This window comes from Haliotis rufescens, unplaced genomic scaffold, assembly GCF_023055435.1.
Source record: "Haliotis rufescens isolate VD_foot unplaced genomic scaffold, xgHalRufe1.0.p SCAF_171, whole genome shotgun sequence".
Classification (NCBI taxonomy): Eukaryota; Metazoa; Mollusca; class Gastropoda; order Lepetellida; family Haliotidae; genus Haliotis; species Haliotis rufescens.
In genome coordinates, this window is record NW_025963859.1 from 124,745 (window position 1) to 139,791 (window position 15,047).

At 43.5% G+C, this 15,047-nt stretch overlaps 2 protein-coding genes across 5 annotated transcripts in view; both read left to right on the top strand.

The window, feature by feature from the left end:
• Nucleotides 1-15,047, top strand: part of LOC124127093 (AP-4 complex subunit epsilon-1-like) — a 123,225-nt gene that overhangs the window by 58,457 nt on the left and 49,721 nt on the right. For 3 of the 4 annotated variants that reach the window (XM_048397901.1, XM_048397902.1, XM_048397904.1), the window contains exons 10-11: nucleotides 1,997-2,106; nucleotides 3,916-4,055. In XM_048397901.1, the coding sequence (XP_048253858.1) occupies nucleotides 1,997-2,106; nucleotides 3,916-4,055 (250 nt within the window). The remainder of the gene's footprint in view (nucleotides 1-1,996; nucleotides 2,107-3,915; nucleotides 4,056-15,047) is intronic. The other variant, XM_048397903.1, reaches the window with a different exon arrangement.
• LOC125381400 lies at nucleotides 11,466-13,915 on the top strand. The gene is made up of 2 exons (XM_048397905.1): nucleotides 11,466-11,846; nucleotides 12,030-13,915. The coding sequence occupies exons 1-2, from the start codon at nucleotides 11,523-11,525 to the stop codon at nucleotides 13,410-13,412; spliced, it is 1,707 nt and encodes a 568-aa protein (XP_048253862.1). The 5' UTR covers nucleotides 11,466-11,522; the 3' UTR covers nucleotides 13,413-13,915.

Genomic DNA, 15,047 nt, shown 5'->3' on the forward strand with positions numbered 1-15,047 from the left:
AACAGCTACACCCTCAAATATACTAATGAGTCCCAACAGCTCCACCCTCAAATATCTCAATGAGTCCCAACAGCTGCACCCTCAAATATCTCAATGAGTCCCAACAGCTGCACCCTCAAATATCTCAATGAGTCCCAACAGCTGCACCCTCAAATATCTCAATGAGTCCCAACAGCTGCACCCTCAAATATCTCAATGAGTTCCAACAGCTGCACCCTCAAATATCTCAATGAGCTCCAACAGCTGCACCCTCAAATATCTCAATGAGTTCCAACACCTACACCCTCAAATATCTCAATGAGTCCCAACAGCTGCACCCTCAAATATCTCAATGAGTCCCAACAGCTGCACACTCAAATATCTCAATGAGTTCCAACAGCTGCACCCTCAAATATCTCAATGAGTTCCAACAGCTGCACCCTCAAATATCTCAATGAGTCCCAACAGCTGCACCCTCAAATATCACAATGAGTCCCAACAGCTACACCCTCAAATATCTCGATGAAACCAACAGCTTCACCCTCAAATACCTCAGTGATTCCAACAGCTACACCCTCAAATATACTAATGAGTCCCAACAGCTCCACCCTCAAATATCTCAATGAGTCCCAACAGCTGCACCCTCAAATATCTCAATGAGTCCCAACAGCTGCACCCTCAAATATCTCAATGAGTCCCAACAGCTGCACCCTCAAATATCTCAATGAGTTCCAACAGCTGCACCCTCAAATATCTCAATGAGTCCCAACAGCTGCACCCTCAAATATCTCAATGAGTTCCAACAGCTGCACCCTCAAATATCTCAATGAGCTCCAACAGCTGCACCCTCAAATATCTCAATGAGTTCCAACAGCTACACCCTCAAATATCTCAATGAGTCCCAACAGCTGCACCCTCAAATATCTCAATGAGTCCCAACAGCTGCACACTCAAATATCTCAATGAGTTCCAACAGCTGCACCCTCAAATATCTCAATGAGTTCCAACAGCTGCACCCTCAAATATCTCAATGAGTCCCAACAGCTGCACCCTCAAATATCACAATGAGTCCCAACAGCTACACCCTCAAATATCTCGATGAAACCAGCAGCTGCACCCTCAAATATCTCAATGAGTCCCAACAGCTACACCCTCAAATATCTCGATGAAACCAACAGCTGCACCCTCAAGTATCTCAATGAGTCCCAACAGCTACATCCTCAAATATCTCGATGAAACCAACAGCTTCACCCTCAAATACCTCAGTGATTCCAACAGCTACACCCTCAAATATACTAATGAGTTCCAACAGCTGCACCCTCAAATATCTCAATGAGTCCCAACAGCTCCACCCTCAAATATCTCAATGAGTCCCAACAGCTGCACCCTCAAATATACTAATGAGTCCCAACAGCTCCACCCTCAAATATCTCAATGAGTCCAAACAGCTCCACCCTCAAATATCTCAATGAGTCCCAACAGCTCCACCCTCAAATATCTCAATGAGTCCCAACAGCTGCACCCTCAAATATCTCAATGAATCCCAACAGCTGCACCCTCAAATATCTCGATGAAACCAACAGCTGCACCCTCAAATATCTCAATGAGTCCCAACAGCTACACCCTCAAATATCTCGATGAAACCAACAGCTGCACCCTCAAATATCTCAGTGATTCCAACAGCTACACCCTCAAATATACTAATGCGTTCCAACAGCTGCACCCTCAAATATCTCAATGAGTCCCAACAGCTTCACCCTCAAATATCTCAATGAGTCCCAACAGCTGCACCCTCAAATATCTCAATGAGTCCCAACAGCTGCACCCTCAAATATACTAATGAGTCCCAACAGCTGCACCCTCAAATATACTAATGAGTTCCAACAGCTGCACCCTCAAATATACTAATGAGTTCCAACAGCTGCACCCTCAAATATACTAATGAGTCCCAACAGCTGCACCCTCAAATATCTCAATGAGTCCCAACAGCTACAACACCTGTGTGTGTTTATTGCAGGCATCAAGGCACTGACAGCTCTAATCGGTGTGAGTCCTGAGTATGCTGTACAGCATCAACTGACTGTAGTGCAGTGCCTGGATGGGGACGAACTGGCTACGCAGAGAAAGGTAAGCTATTGCCAAGACTGGAAGTTTTTTTAAGCTGTTTTCCCACTTGTCTAACATTCGGTGAGATGAATGAAATGTGATATTGCTGGAATATTGCTGTCGTCTCCTGCAGTGATATTGCAGGCATATTGCTGTCGTTTCCTGCAGTGATATTGCTGGAATATTGCTGTCGTCTCCTGCAGTGATATGGCTGGAATATTGCTGTCGTCTGCTGCAGTGATATGGCTGGAATATTGCTGTCATCTCCTGCAGTGATATTGCTGGAATATTGCTGTCATCTCCTGCAGTGATATTGCTGGTATATTGCTGTCGTCTCCTGCAGTGATATTGCTGGTATATTGCTGTCATCTCTTGCAGTCATCTCTTGCAGTGATATGGCTGGAATATTGCTGTCGTCTCCTGCAGTGATATGGCTGGAATATTGCTGTCATCTCCTGCAGTGATATGGCTGGAATATTGCTGTCATCTCCTGCTGTGATATTGCTGGAATATTGCTGTCATCTCCTGCAGTGATATGGCTGGAATATTGCTGTCATCTCCTGCAGTGATATGGCTGGAATATTGCTGTTGTCCCCTGCAGTGATATTGCTGGTATATTGCTTTTGTCCCCTGCAGTGATATTGCAGGCATATTGCTGTCGTCCCCTGCAGTGATATTGCTGGTATATTGCTGTCGTCTCCTGCAGTGATATGGCTGGAATATTGCTGTCATCTCCTGCAGTGATATTGCTGGAATATTGCTGTCATCTCCTGCAGTGATATTGCTGGAATATTGCTGTCATCTCCTGCAGTGATATTGCTGGAATATTGCTGTCATCTCCTGCAGTGATATTGCTCGAATATTGCTGTCATCTCCTGCAGTGATAATGCTGGAATATTGCTGTCATCTCCTGCAGTGATATTGCTGGAATATTGCTGTCATCTCCTGCAGTGATATTGCTGGAACATTGCTGTCATCTCCTGCAGTGATGTTGCTGGAATATTGCTGTCATCTCCTGCAGTGATATTGCTGGAATATTGCTGTCATCTCCTGCAGTGATATTGCTGGAATATTGCTGTCATCTCCTGCAGTGATATTGCTGGAATATTGCTGTCATCTCCTGCAGTGATATGGCTGGAATATTGCTTTCATCTCCTGCAGTGATATTGCTGGTATATTGCTGTCGTCTCCTGCAGTGATATGGCTGGAATATTGCTGTCGTCTCCTGCAGTGATATTGCTGGAATATTGCTGTTGTCTCCTGCAGTGATATTGCTGGCACATTGCTGTCGTCCCCTCCAGTGATATGGCTGGAATGTTGCTGTCGTCCCCTGCAGGGATATTGCTGGCATATTGCTGTCGTTTCCTGCAATGATATTGCTGGAATATTGCTGTCGTCCCCTGCAGTGATATTGCTGGAATAGTACTGCTTACAGCAGTGTAAAAGTATTCTCACGCACTCACAAAACTTATCTCTCAAAACAGGACAACCTCTTCAAAACATGTTTGATAATGTTTGACTTTGTACGAATTGATTTTATGTAAATTGTTTATTGTGTAAAGATTTATTGTCTAAATACTGCTTGAGGAAAGATTGATTTTGTAAAGATTGAGTGTTTAATTATTGATTGTGTTATTATTGATTGTTTGTTGATAATGTTAAGGTTGTTTGTTTTAAGATTGATGGTCTTGTTATTGATTGTATAAATATGGATTACTAAATGATTGATTGTTTACTGCCAGAGGTTTAATAATTTAATGATTGATTTTCTAAAGATATTTAATGATTGATTGTATACGATTGATTGTTTAATGATGGATTGTGTGGCAGACCCTGCACCTCCTTTACAAGATGGCCAACGAGGCCAATGTCAAGGCCATCTGCAGCAAGTTGTTTGAACACTTGAAGATGACTGACGACCCTTTCTGTAAGACAGACATGGCAGGGAAGATAGCACAACTGGCAGAGAAATATCCTTTGTAAAGTGCACAGCAGTCTGTGTGATGTGGTGCGATGTGTTGTCAGCATTGTTTGGGTGTGTTTGCTCTGCTGCTGCTGGGGTTAGGGTTCACACATCGCAGCAGTCTGTGTGATGTGGTGTGATGTGTTGTCAGCATTGTTTGGGTGTGTTTGCTCTGCTGCTGTCCTGGTTAGGGTTCACACATCGCAGCAGTCTGTGTGATGTGGTGTGATGTGTTGTCAGCATTGTTTGGGTGTGTTTGCTCTGCTGCTGCCGGGGTTAGGGTTCACACATCGCAGCAGTCTGTGTGATGTGGTGTGATGTGTTGTCAGCATTGTTTGGGTGTGTTTGCTCTGCTGCTGCCGGGGTTAGGGTTCACACATCGCAGCAGTCTGTGTGATGTGGTGTGATGTGTTGTCAGCATTGTTTGGGTGTGTTTGCTCTGCTGCTGTCCGGGTTAGGGTTCACACATCGCAGCAGTCTGTGTGATGTGGTGTGATGTGTTGTCAGCATTGTTTGGGTGTGTTTGCTCTGCTGCTGCCGGGGTTAGGGTTCACACATCGCAGCAGTCTGTGTGATGTGGTGTGATGTGTTGTCAGCATTGTTTGGGTGTGTTTGCTCTGCTGCTGCTGGGGTTAGGGTTCACACATCGCAGCAGTCTGTGTGATGTGGTGTGATGTGTTGTCAGCATTGTTTGGGTGTGTTTGCTCTGCTGCTGTCCTGGTTAGGGTTCACACATCGCAGCAGTCTGTGTGATGTGGTGTGATGTGTTGTCAGCATTGTTTGGGTGTGTTTGCTCTGCTGCTGTCCGGGTTAGGGTTCACACATCGCAGCAGTCTGTGTGATGTGGTGTGATGTGTTGTCAGCATTGTTTGGGTGTGTTTGCTCTGCTGCTGTCCTGGTTAGGGTTCACACATCGCAGCAGTCTGTGTGATGTGGTGTGATGTGTTGTCAGCATTGTTTGGGTGTGTTTGCTCTGCTGCTGGGGTTAGGGTTCACACATCGCAGCAGTCTGTGTGATGTGGTGTGATGTGTTGTCAGCATTGTTTGGGTGTGTTTGCTCTGCTGCTGCCGGGGTTAGGGTTCACACATCGCAGCAGTCTGTGTGATGTGGTGTGATGTGTTGTCATCATTGTTTGGGTGTGTTTGCTCTGCTGCTGCGGGGGTTAGGGTTCACACATCGCAGCAGTCTGTGTGATGTGGTGCGATGTGTTGTCAGCATTGTTTGGGTGTGTTTGCTCTGCTGCTGCGGGGGTTAGGGTTCACACATCGCAGCAGTCTGTGTGATGTGGTGTGATGTGTTGTCAGCATTGTTTGGGTGTGTTTGCTCTGCTGCTGCCGGGGTTAGGGTTCACACATCGCAGCAGTCTGTGTGATGTGGTGTGATGTGTTGTCAGCATTGTTTGGGTGTGTTTGCTCTGCTGCTGTCCTGGTTAGGGTTCACACATCGCAGCAGTCTGTGTGATGTGGTGTGATGTGTTGTCAGCATTGTTTGGGTGTGTTTGCTCTGCTGCTGTCCGGGTTAGGATTCACACATCGCAGCAGTCTGTGTGATGTGGTGTGATGTGTTGTCAGCATTGTTTGGGTGTGTTTGCTCTGCTGCTGCTGGGGTTAGGGTTCACACATCGCAGCAGTCTGTGTGATGTGGTGTGATGTGTTGTCAGCATTGTTTGGGTGTGTTTGCTCTGCTGCTGTCGGGGTTAGGGTTCACACATCGCAGCAGTCTGTGTGATAGGGTGTGATGTGTTGTCAGCATTGTTTGGGTATGTTTGCTCTGCTGCTGCTGTCCGGGTTAGGGTTCACACATCGCAGCAGTCTGTGTGATGTGGTGTGATGTGTTGTCAGCATTGTTTGGGTGTGTTTGCTCTGCTGCTGCCGGGGTTAGGGTTCACACATCACAGCAGTCTGTGTGATGTGGTGTGATGTGTTGTCAGCATTGTTTGGGTGTGTTTGCTCTGCTGCTGTCCGGGTTAGGGTTCACACATCGCAGCAGTCTGTGTGATGTGGTGTGATGTGTTGTCAGCATTGTTTGGGTGTGTTTGCTCTGCTGCTGCGGGGGTTAGGGTTCACACATCGCAGCAGTCTGTGTGATGTGGTGTGATGTGTTGTCAGCATTGTTTGGGTGTGTTTGCTCTGCTGCTGTCCGGGTTAGGGTTCACACATCGCAGCAGTCTGTGTGATGTGGTGTGATGTGTTGTCAGCATTGTTTGGGTGTGTTTGCTCTGCTGCTGTCCGGGTTAGGGTTCACACATCGCAGCAGTCTGTGTGATGTGGTGTGATGTGTTGTCAGCATTGTTTGGGTGTGTTTGCTCTGCTGCTGCGGGGGTTAGGGTTCACACATCGCAGCAGTCTGTGTGATGTGGTGTGATGTGTTGTCAGCATTGTTTGGGTGTGTTTGCTCTGCTGCTGTCCGGGTTAGGGTTCACACATCGCAGCAGTCTGTGTGATGTGGTGTGATGTGTTGTCAGCATTGTTTGGGTGTGTTTGCTCTGCTGCTGCCGGGGTTAGGGTTCACACATCGCAGCAGTCTGTGTGATGTGGTGTGATGTGTTGTCAGCATTGTTTGGGTGTGTTTGCTCTGCTGCTGCTGGGGTTAGGGTTCACACATCGCAGCAGTCTGTGTGATGTGGTGTGATGTGTTGTCAGCATTGTTTGGGTGTGTTTGCTCTGCTGCTGTCCGGGAGGAGTCAGACAACAGATACTGCTTAGTTACCTCCCTGGCATGGATGCCACATATAGAGACCCCTCTCCTGCCCTCACTTTGAATACGAATAAGATAACAATATAATTACAATATTAGGATACTGGTATTCATGGATATTTGTGAAACAATACAATATGTATTGTTACGTATCGATTCCCAAATAGAAACAGTATGTTAACCCAGAAATCTGTACATAACAGAACCTAGTGTGAAGCCAACAAACAAGCAACAAATGGTATACAATCAACAAATATATTACAAAATTTGCTAAGTTTAAAGATCAATAAAAAGTACTGCACAGCAATTACAATGGTAGTGCACAAAAGAATGCACATTTGTATACTTATCCTGCATTATGAAGTCGAAGTGCCCTCCGTGTCACATGCCGACTGTGCGAGGGGTGCTGCCATATACCGGTTGGAACAACTTTTCTTCAGCAGCTGGATCTCACACAGTTCGTCTCTCTGTCAAAGACAGCAGTAAATGCAATACGGAGTAATGCAGGATAAGTATACAAATGTAAAAAATATTTAGATTTTACTAATTTGGGAAGCTCATTAACTGCTCTTGTATATGGACTGACAGGTTAGATAGAAATTCTCTCATCAAGTTGGACTTAAGGTAACACTCAGATGATTTGGTCTTTCCTATTGGTGGATGCCAGCGGGATTTGTCACCTTCTGAATTCTCTTGTCTATGAAGAATGATTTCATCATTTCTTTTGATTTGTGATAATACCAAAATAGGGATTAGGGAAATTCAATAGGGATGGTTGTGTTGGAGTAGTTTGGTTTCTCAGGAACAAAATAGCACAAAACATATCTTGTCATTATCCACAGCGATTTCCCACTGGGCTGAGTGAGCTGAGTCAATGGACGAGTTTCGAGGCTTTGCCCCTTGTCTTTGGGCCATGTACACCTCTGTACTCTGTATCAAATACTGTAAATCTTGTAATTAATGCATCTCCAAGTTTATACAACTACTGACACCTAGCCAAAAATGCGACATAAAATCAGTGAGACTCCCCCTACCCCATCCCCAGTGGAATGATACATATCCTTACCTTAATCCAACCAAACAGCAAATAGCACCGCTTATTAGCACTGAGTTAAGCACTTCTGTAATAACAATAAACAGTGTTTCCCTAAAAACAACACACAGTTTATTTGTTTGTTCTGTTGACGTTTGAGAAGTTTAAAGACAATAAATTAATTAAACCAACAACAGTTCACTCACTCACGGACGTGTATACGTCTTTGACTCACTGGAGTGGTCAATGAAGCCTAGTTTGACACGAGTAGGTAGAACTCTTGACCCCAGCAGTGATAACTCACAGGATGCCCATTGTGTAATCCCTATTGGTTAAATGACATTGCTGTGGACTTGTTACAACTGCTGCTCCATAAACTGTGTTTGTGTTCATATTCAAGTTGGCATTTCCTCTATCTAAAGTGTGCAGTGAGGCTATCTAAAGTGTGCAGTGAGGCTATCTAAAGTGTGCAGTGAGGCTATCTAAAGTGTGCAGTGAGGCTATATCTAAACTGTGCAGTGAGGCTGTCTAAAGTGTGCAGTGAGGCTATCTAAAGTGTGCAGTGAGGCTATCTAAAGTGTGCAGTGAGGCTGTCTAAAGTGTGCAGTGAGGCTGTCTAAAGTGTGCAGTGAGGCTATCTAAAGCGTGCAGTGAGGCTATCTAAAGTGTGCAGTGAGGCTATATCTAAACTGTGCAGTGAGGCTATCTAAAGTGTGCAGTGAGGCTATATCTAAACTGTGCAGTGAGGCTGTCTAAAGTGTGCAGTGAGGCTATCTAAAGTGTGCAGTGAGGCTATCTAAAGTGTGCAGTGAGGCTGTCTAAAGTGTGCAGTGAGGCTGTCTAAAGTGTGCAGTGAGGCTATCTAAAGCGTGCAGTGAGGCTATCTAAAGCGTGCAGTAAGGCTATCTAAAGTGTGCAGTGAGGCTATCTAAAGTGTGCAGTGAGGTTGTCTAAAGTGTGCAGTGAGGCTATCTAAAGTGTGCAGTGAGGCTATCTAAAGTGTGCAGTGAGGCTATCTAAAGCGTGCAGTAAGGCTATCTAAAGTGTGCAGTGAGGCTATCTAAAGTGTGCAGTGAGGTTGTCTAAAGTGTGCAGTGAGGCTATCTAAAGTGTGCAGTGAGGCTATCTAAAGTGTGCGGTGAGGCTATATCTAAACTGTGCAGTGAGGCTATCTAAAGTGTGCAGTGAGGCTATCTAAAGTGTGCAGTGAGACTATCTGTTCTGAAGCGTCCGGGAACAATTGTCCGGGAACAAGTTTCATGTTCCTGGACACAGTGGTTGACGCATTGGTACACAACAGCTTCGCGGAAAGCGTTAAAGTTGGCATGCAGCACGTGCTTCTTGTTGGATGAGGGCAAAATGCGCATGCTCTAGAAACAGATTATTTCAGTTGTCTTCTGGCATTCATATGGGCAAGGAGTAAATGGATATCTCTCTCTAAGTTAGCAAATAGTGAATTAGAATATTACAGAAATAGAATAGAACAGAATAGAAATAGTTGAGAGAGTTACCCATTTACATTGTTACCATACGGCAACTTCACTTTTAGTTTAAAATCCATTTCATTTGATCTTATCACATTTTCATTGTTTAGTTGATTATAAGGGGATTTCACGTTTAGTTGATTATAAGGGGATTTCACATTTAGTTGATTGCAAGGTAAGGTCATGTTAAGTTTAGTTTAGTTTAGTCTTCCACTGCGAAACATTGGTAGCAGAGCGTGGTTGCTCTGAATATGGGCTAGTTAGTTAGTTATAGTGACTGGTGTTGATAGTTCTTAGGGTCAACGTACGTCATTCAAAAATAGGATAGATTTTCACGTGTAGTTTGATGCTTGGTTGTTCACAATGGCTGGCAAAGCAACAAGCATGTCTGATATAGCAAAGTCTGAAGGTGGGATAATAAATCCTGAAAAGGCTACAAGTATTAGTGATGTAGATAAGCTGGAGTTAAAAATAGCTCAGCTTAAGAAACAAAAGACGGCAGCAAAGTCTGCATTGACAAAGGCTCAGAATAAGATGCTGAGTATGATAGACCAGGAGGATCTCCCCACAAGGAAAGCAGTGAGGGATGAGATAGATAAGGTGAGTTCACTTCAGGCTAAAGCTGTTGACTTATTGTATGACCTGTCCAAGGCATACGACCAACATGGAGATTACGAGAATGCCAAGAAAACATGTAAGGAAATAGATGAAGTCTTAGAATATAGCGATGATGCAATACACAATGCAAGATTGCATTTGAGCAGCAGGTCAGATGACAGCTCGTCTTCTGGTATAAGGTCAGTAATGTCGAGGATATTTCGCCCAGTTAACACAAAGAAACACATGCCTGTGAAACTTAAAGTCGCAGAGCTTCAAGAAGAACAATGTGTTCCTTCTGTTCATCAGAATGTTGGTCATGGTGAGTCAGTTGCACCAGAAATAGATATGAGTAGAATAAGAATAGAAATGGAAGCACCTGCTTCTCCTGAAATAAAAAGGGGGAAATTACATAATAATTATGATAGTGCTTTCAAACGTCTGAAACAAATTGAGAAAAGGTTATCCAAAGATGTTACAATTCAGACAGCATATGGGGATGTGATATCACAGTATCTGAAAACAGGATACATCACAAAAGTTCCTGAAAAAGAAGTTAACAAAAAATGTTGGTACTTACCTCATTTTCCAGTGGTCCGGCCTGAACGAAATACAACGAAGGTAAGGATGGTTTTCGATGCATCAGCAAAAAGTGATGGGGTGTCCTTAAATGATGTTGTTCACCAGGGTCCGAAAATGCAAAATGATCTTGTTGAAATATTGCTAAGATTTAGAAAACATCCAATCGCAATCATATGCGACATTGCAGAAATGTACTTGCAAATCAAGATTACTGAAGCTGATCAACCGTACTTCAGATTTCTATGGAGATCAATGAACCTGGACGAAGAACCTGATGTATATGAATTTTCACGGGTAGTCTTCGGAATGAATTGTTCACCATTTCTGGCACAGTATATTACACAGGAACATGCTAAGGCATGCAAAATTCATCTTCCTTTGGCTGCAGACACAGTTGCTAAATCAACATACATGGATGACACAATGGATTCGGTAGAAACCGAGGAAAAAGCTATAGAGCTTTATGATCAGGTGAATGAACTGTGGACTACAGCTGGAATGCACGCCAGGAAGTGGGTCTCCAATTCATTGAAGGTCCTTGAATGTATTCCAGTTGCAGATAGACTATCTGAAATTAATATTCAGATGACTGAACTGCCATCAGTGAAAGCTCTTGGGTTGCTCTGGAATGCAGAGAGTGATAGGTTTCAATTCTGCTACAACATAAAAAATGATCACTTTCAAATGTCAAAAAGAGCTTTCTTGAGGGAGATTGCTAAGATATTTGATCCTTTGGGACTGTTAGCTCCATTCACCATTCGGGCAAAGATAATATTGCAACACATTTGGGTGTCTGGTGTAGGTTGGGATGACAGTCTGCATCCTGATTTAGAGGAAAAGGTATTGCAATGGTATAGGGAATTGGCAGATTTGAAGTCTTTATATTTCCCAAGATGGATTGAATTTAGAACTGAAATAGCCAATCCACGCCTACATGTGTTTGTAGATGCATCACAAGATGCTTTTGGTGCAGTCATTTATCTGGTGAGTGTTAATGAACACAGGACAGCAAGTCTACTTGTAGCTGCAAAAAGTCATGTTGCTCCACTGAAGGCTATCAGTGTCCCGCGACTAGAGTTGATGGCAGCGGTTCTTGGGGTGAAACTTCTGCTTGCTATTGCAAAAGGCCTAGAAATGTCACCTTATGATGCTAGGATCTGGTCCGATAGCATGAACGTGTTGTGGTGGATAAAAAGCCACAGTAGAAGCTTTAAGCCATTTGTGGCAAATCGGGTTGGTTTTATACAAGAAGTGACAAAACCCAGCCAATGGATGCATGTACCAACTAAGTTGAATACAGCAGACATACTTACAAAAGGTTGTAAACCTGAAACACTTGGTACAAAAGCATGGCTACAAGGTCCTGAGTTTTTAAAACTTGATGTAAGCCAATGGCCAAAACAGATACATGCTTTCCAGAAAGTTGAGATGGAAAGGAAAACTGGATCAAATATGAAAGTGACAATGATGGTGCAAGATGTTGATCAGACATGGCGTTTGGATCCATGTAGGTTTTCCGACTGGAAAAGACTGTGCAGAGTCTTTGCATGGGTCTACAGGTTTCTCAGTAACTGTCGGACAAAAAAGGATATGAGAAGGAAAGAAGAACTGGACCTAGAAGAGATTGAAGGAGCTGAAAGAAAACTAATTTCAGAAGATCAAAAGGAAGCATTTCCTAAAGAGTATTGGGCACTGTACCATGACAGCAGAATACCACCTAAGAGTAAACTCATAGGATTACAGCCTTTTCTGGATGAAACAGGAGTGATGAGATTAAATGGCAGACTGAGGTTTGCAGAAGTCCTGTCCTGGGAAGCAAGGTTTCCTATTATTCTTCCCAGAAAAAGCCCAGTGACAAAGTTGATAGTTAAACATCATCATGAAATGTGTCACCACATGGGAACAAATACCACATTAGCTTCATTGTCTTCCAAGTTCTGGATAATATCCTCAAGGGAGGAAATTCGTGAATGGGAAAATGCATGTTCTTGGTGCAAAAAACAAAAAGCAAAGCCAGCACAACAACTCATGGGCAATCTTCCAAAGGTGAGAGTAGTTTGTTCAATGAGAGCATTTGTTCAAGCGGGGGTAGATTTCGCTGGTCCATTTCTTACTGTACAGGGTCGAGGTAAAAGCCGTCAAAAGCGTTACCTGTGCCTGTTCACATGCCTAGCTACACGCGCTGTACATTTAGAAATCGCTTTTGGACTAGACACAAATTCGTTCTTGAATGCTCTCTTCCGCATGGCACACAGAAGGGGAATGCCCAAAGAGATCATATCGGACAACGGGACGAATTTCGTTGGAGCTGTGAAAGAGCTTAAAGAGCTGGTGACTTCATTAGATTCTGACATCACAAAATCGAAATTGGCAAACAGAGGCATTGTATGGAGATTTAATCCTCCAAATGCTCCTCACTTCGGAGGAGTATTCGAATCGATGGTCAAGTCAGCTAAACGGGCTATTTATGCTGTCCTCAGCTCAAGTGATGTCACCGATGAAGAACTGATGACTGCTTTTACTGGGGCCGAAGCTCTGTTGAATTCAAGACCACTCACATATCAGAGTGCCCACACACAGGATGATGTTCCGCTCACACCAAACCACTTTCTACATGGGCAGCTTGGTGGAGACTTCGCTCCAGAAATAGATTCTACTTCCTTTTCTCCCCAGAAGCGTTGGCGGAGGATCCAGGAACTCATCAGGCATATCTGGAGGAGATGGATGAGAGAGTGGCTTCCAACGTTGAATGTCCGAAAAAAGTGGGTCACGTCATCAAGAGACTTCCAAGTTGATGATGTGGTGATTGTCGTATCACAAGATAATCCAAGAGGAACTTGGCCAATGGGAAGGATATTGAAAACTTACCCAGGCAAAGATGGCCATGTTAGAGTTGTAGATGTTAAAGTTGGAGGGTCGAGATTGACTCGACCAGTTACAAAGATCTGTCCTCTCGAATATCGAGACTGAACAAGAACCAGTTGTTCAAGGTTGTAAATAGTGCTGCTGTTTTCATTGACTAGTCATTGTTGTAAATAAGTTAGGTTTTTTTTTGTAGTTTGTCAACTGCGTATTGTTCCAAATAGATGATAGACAGGGGTCTATCATGGAAGGGGGCATGTTCTGAAGCGTCCGGGAACAATTGTCCGGGAACAAGTTTCATGTTCCTGGACACAGTGGTTGACGCATTGGTACACAACAGCTTCGCGGAAAGCGTTAAAGTTGGCATGCAGCACGTGCTTCTTGTTGGATGAGGGCAAAATGCGCATGCTCTAGAAACAGATTATTTCAGTTGTCTTCTGGCATTCATATGGGCAAGGAGTAAATGGATATCTCTCTCTAAGTTAGCAAATAGTGAATTAGAATATTACAGAAATAGAATAGAACAGAATAGAAATAGTTGAGAGAGTTACCCATTTACATTGTTACCATACGGCAACTTCACTTTTAGTTTAAAATCCATTTCATTTGATCTTATCACATTTTCATTGTTTAGTTGATTATAAGGGGATTTCACGTTTAGTTGATTATAAGGGGATTTCACGTTTAGTTGATTGCAAGGTAAGGTCATGTTAAGTTTAGTTTAGTTTAGTCTTCCACTGCGAAACACTATCTAAAGTGTGCAGTGAGGCTATCTAAAGTGTACAGTGAGGCTGTCTAAAGTGTGCAGTGAGGCTATCTAAAGTGTGCAGTGAGGCTATCTAAAGTGTGCAGTGAGGCTATCTAAAATGTGCAGTGAGGCTATCTAAATTGTGCAGTGAGGCTATCTAAACTGTGCAGTGAGGCTATCTAAAGTGTGCAGTGAGACTATCTAAAGTGTGCAGTGAGGCTATCTAAAGTGTACAGTGAGGCTGTCTAAAGTGTGCAGTGAGGCTATCTAAAGTGTGCAGTGAGGCTATCTAAAGTGTGCAGTGAGGCTATCTAAAGTGTGCAGTGAGGCTATCTAAAGTGTGCAGTGAGGCTGTCTAAAGTGTGCAGTGAGGCTATCTAAATTGTGCAGTGAGGCTATCTAAAGTGTGCAGTGAGGCTATCTAAAGTGTGCAGTGAGGCTATCTAAATTGTGCAGTGAGGCTATCTAAAGTGTGCAGTGAGGCTATCTAAATTGTGCAGTGAGGCTATCTAAATTGTGTAGTGAGGCTATCTAAAGTGTGCAGTGAGGCTATCTAAAGTGTGCAGTGAGGCTATCTAAATTGTGCAGTGAGGCTATCTAAAGTGTGCAGTGAGGCTATCTAAATTGTGTAGTGAGGCTATCTAAAGTGTGCAGTGAGGCTATCTAAATTGTGCAGTGAGGCTATCTAAAGTGTGCAGTGAGGCTATCTAAATTGTGCAGTGAGGCTATCTAAAGTGTGCAGTGAGGCTATCTAAATGCGAAGTTTCATTAATGTAAACAAGGACCACTCGCATTCTTCGCATTTAATTCACACTCACGTTAATTTCAAGATTTACAATATATGTGTTATATACATCAGCATTCAAATCCATTGATATATACTGATGTCATTCAGATATCAGGCAGAATTTTGTCCACTCAGTTTCCATATGGCTGTTGAATAAAACAATTATCACACAGTAATTTTATTGTGTACGATAAAAAGAGTAAAAATT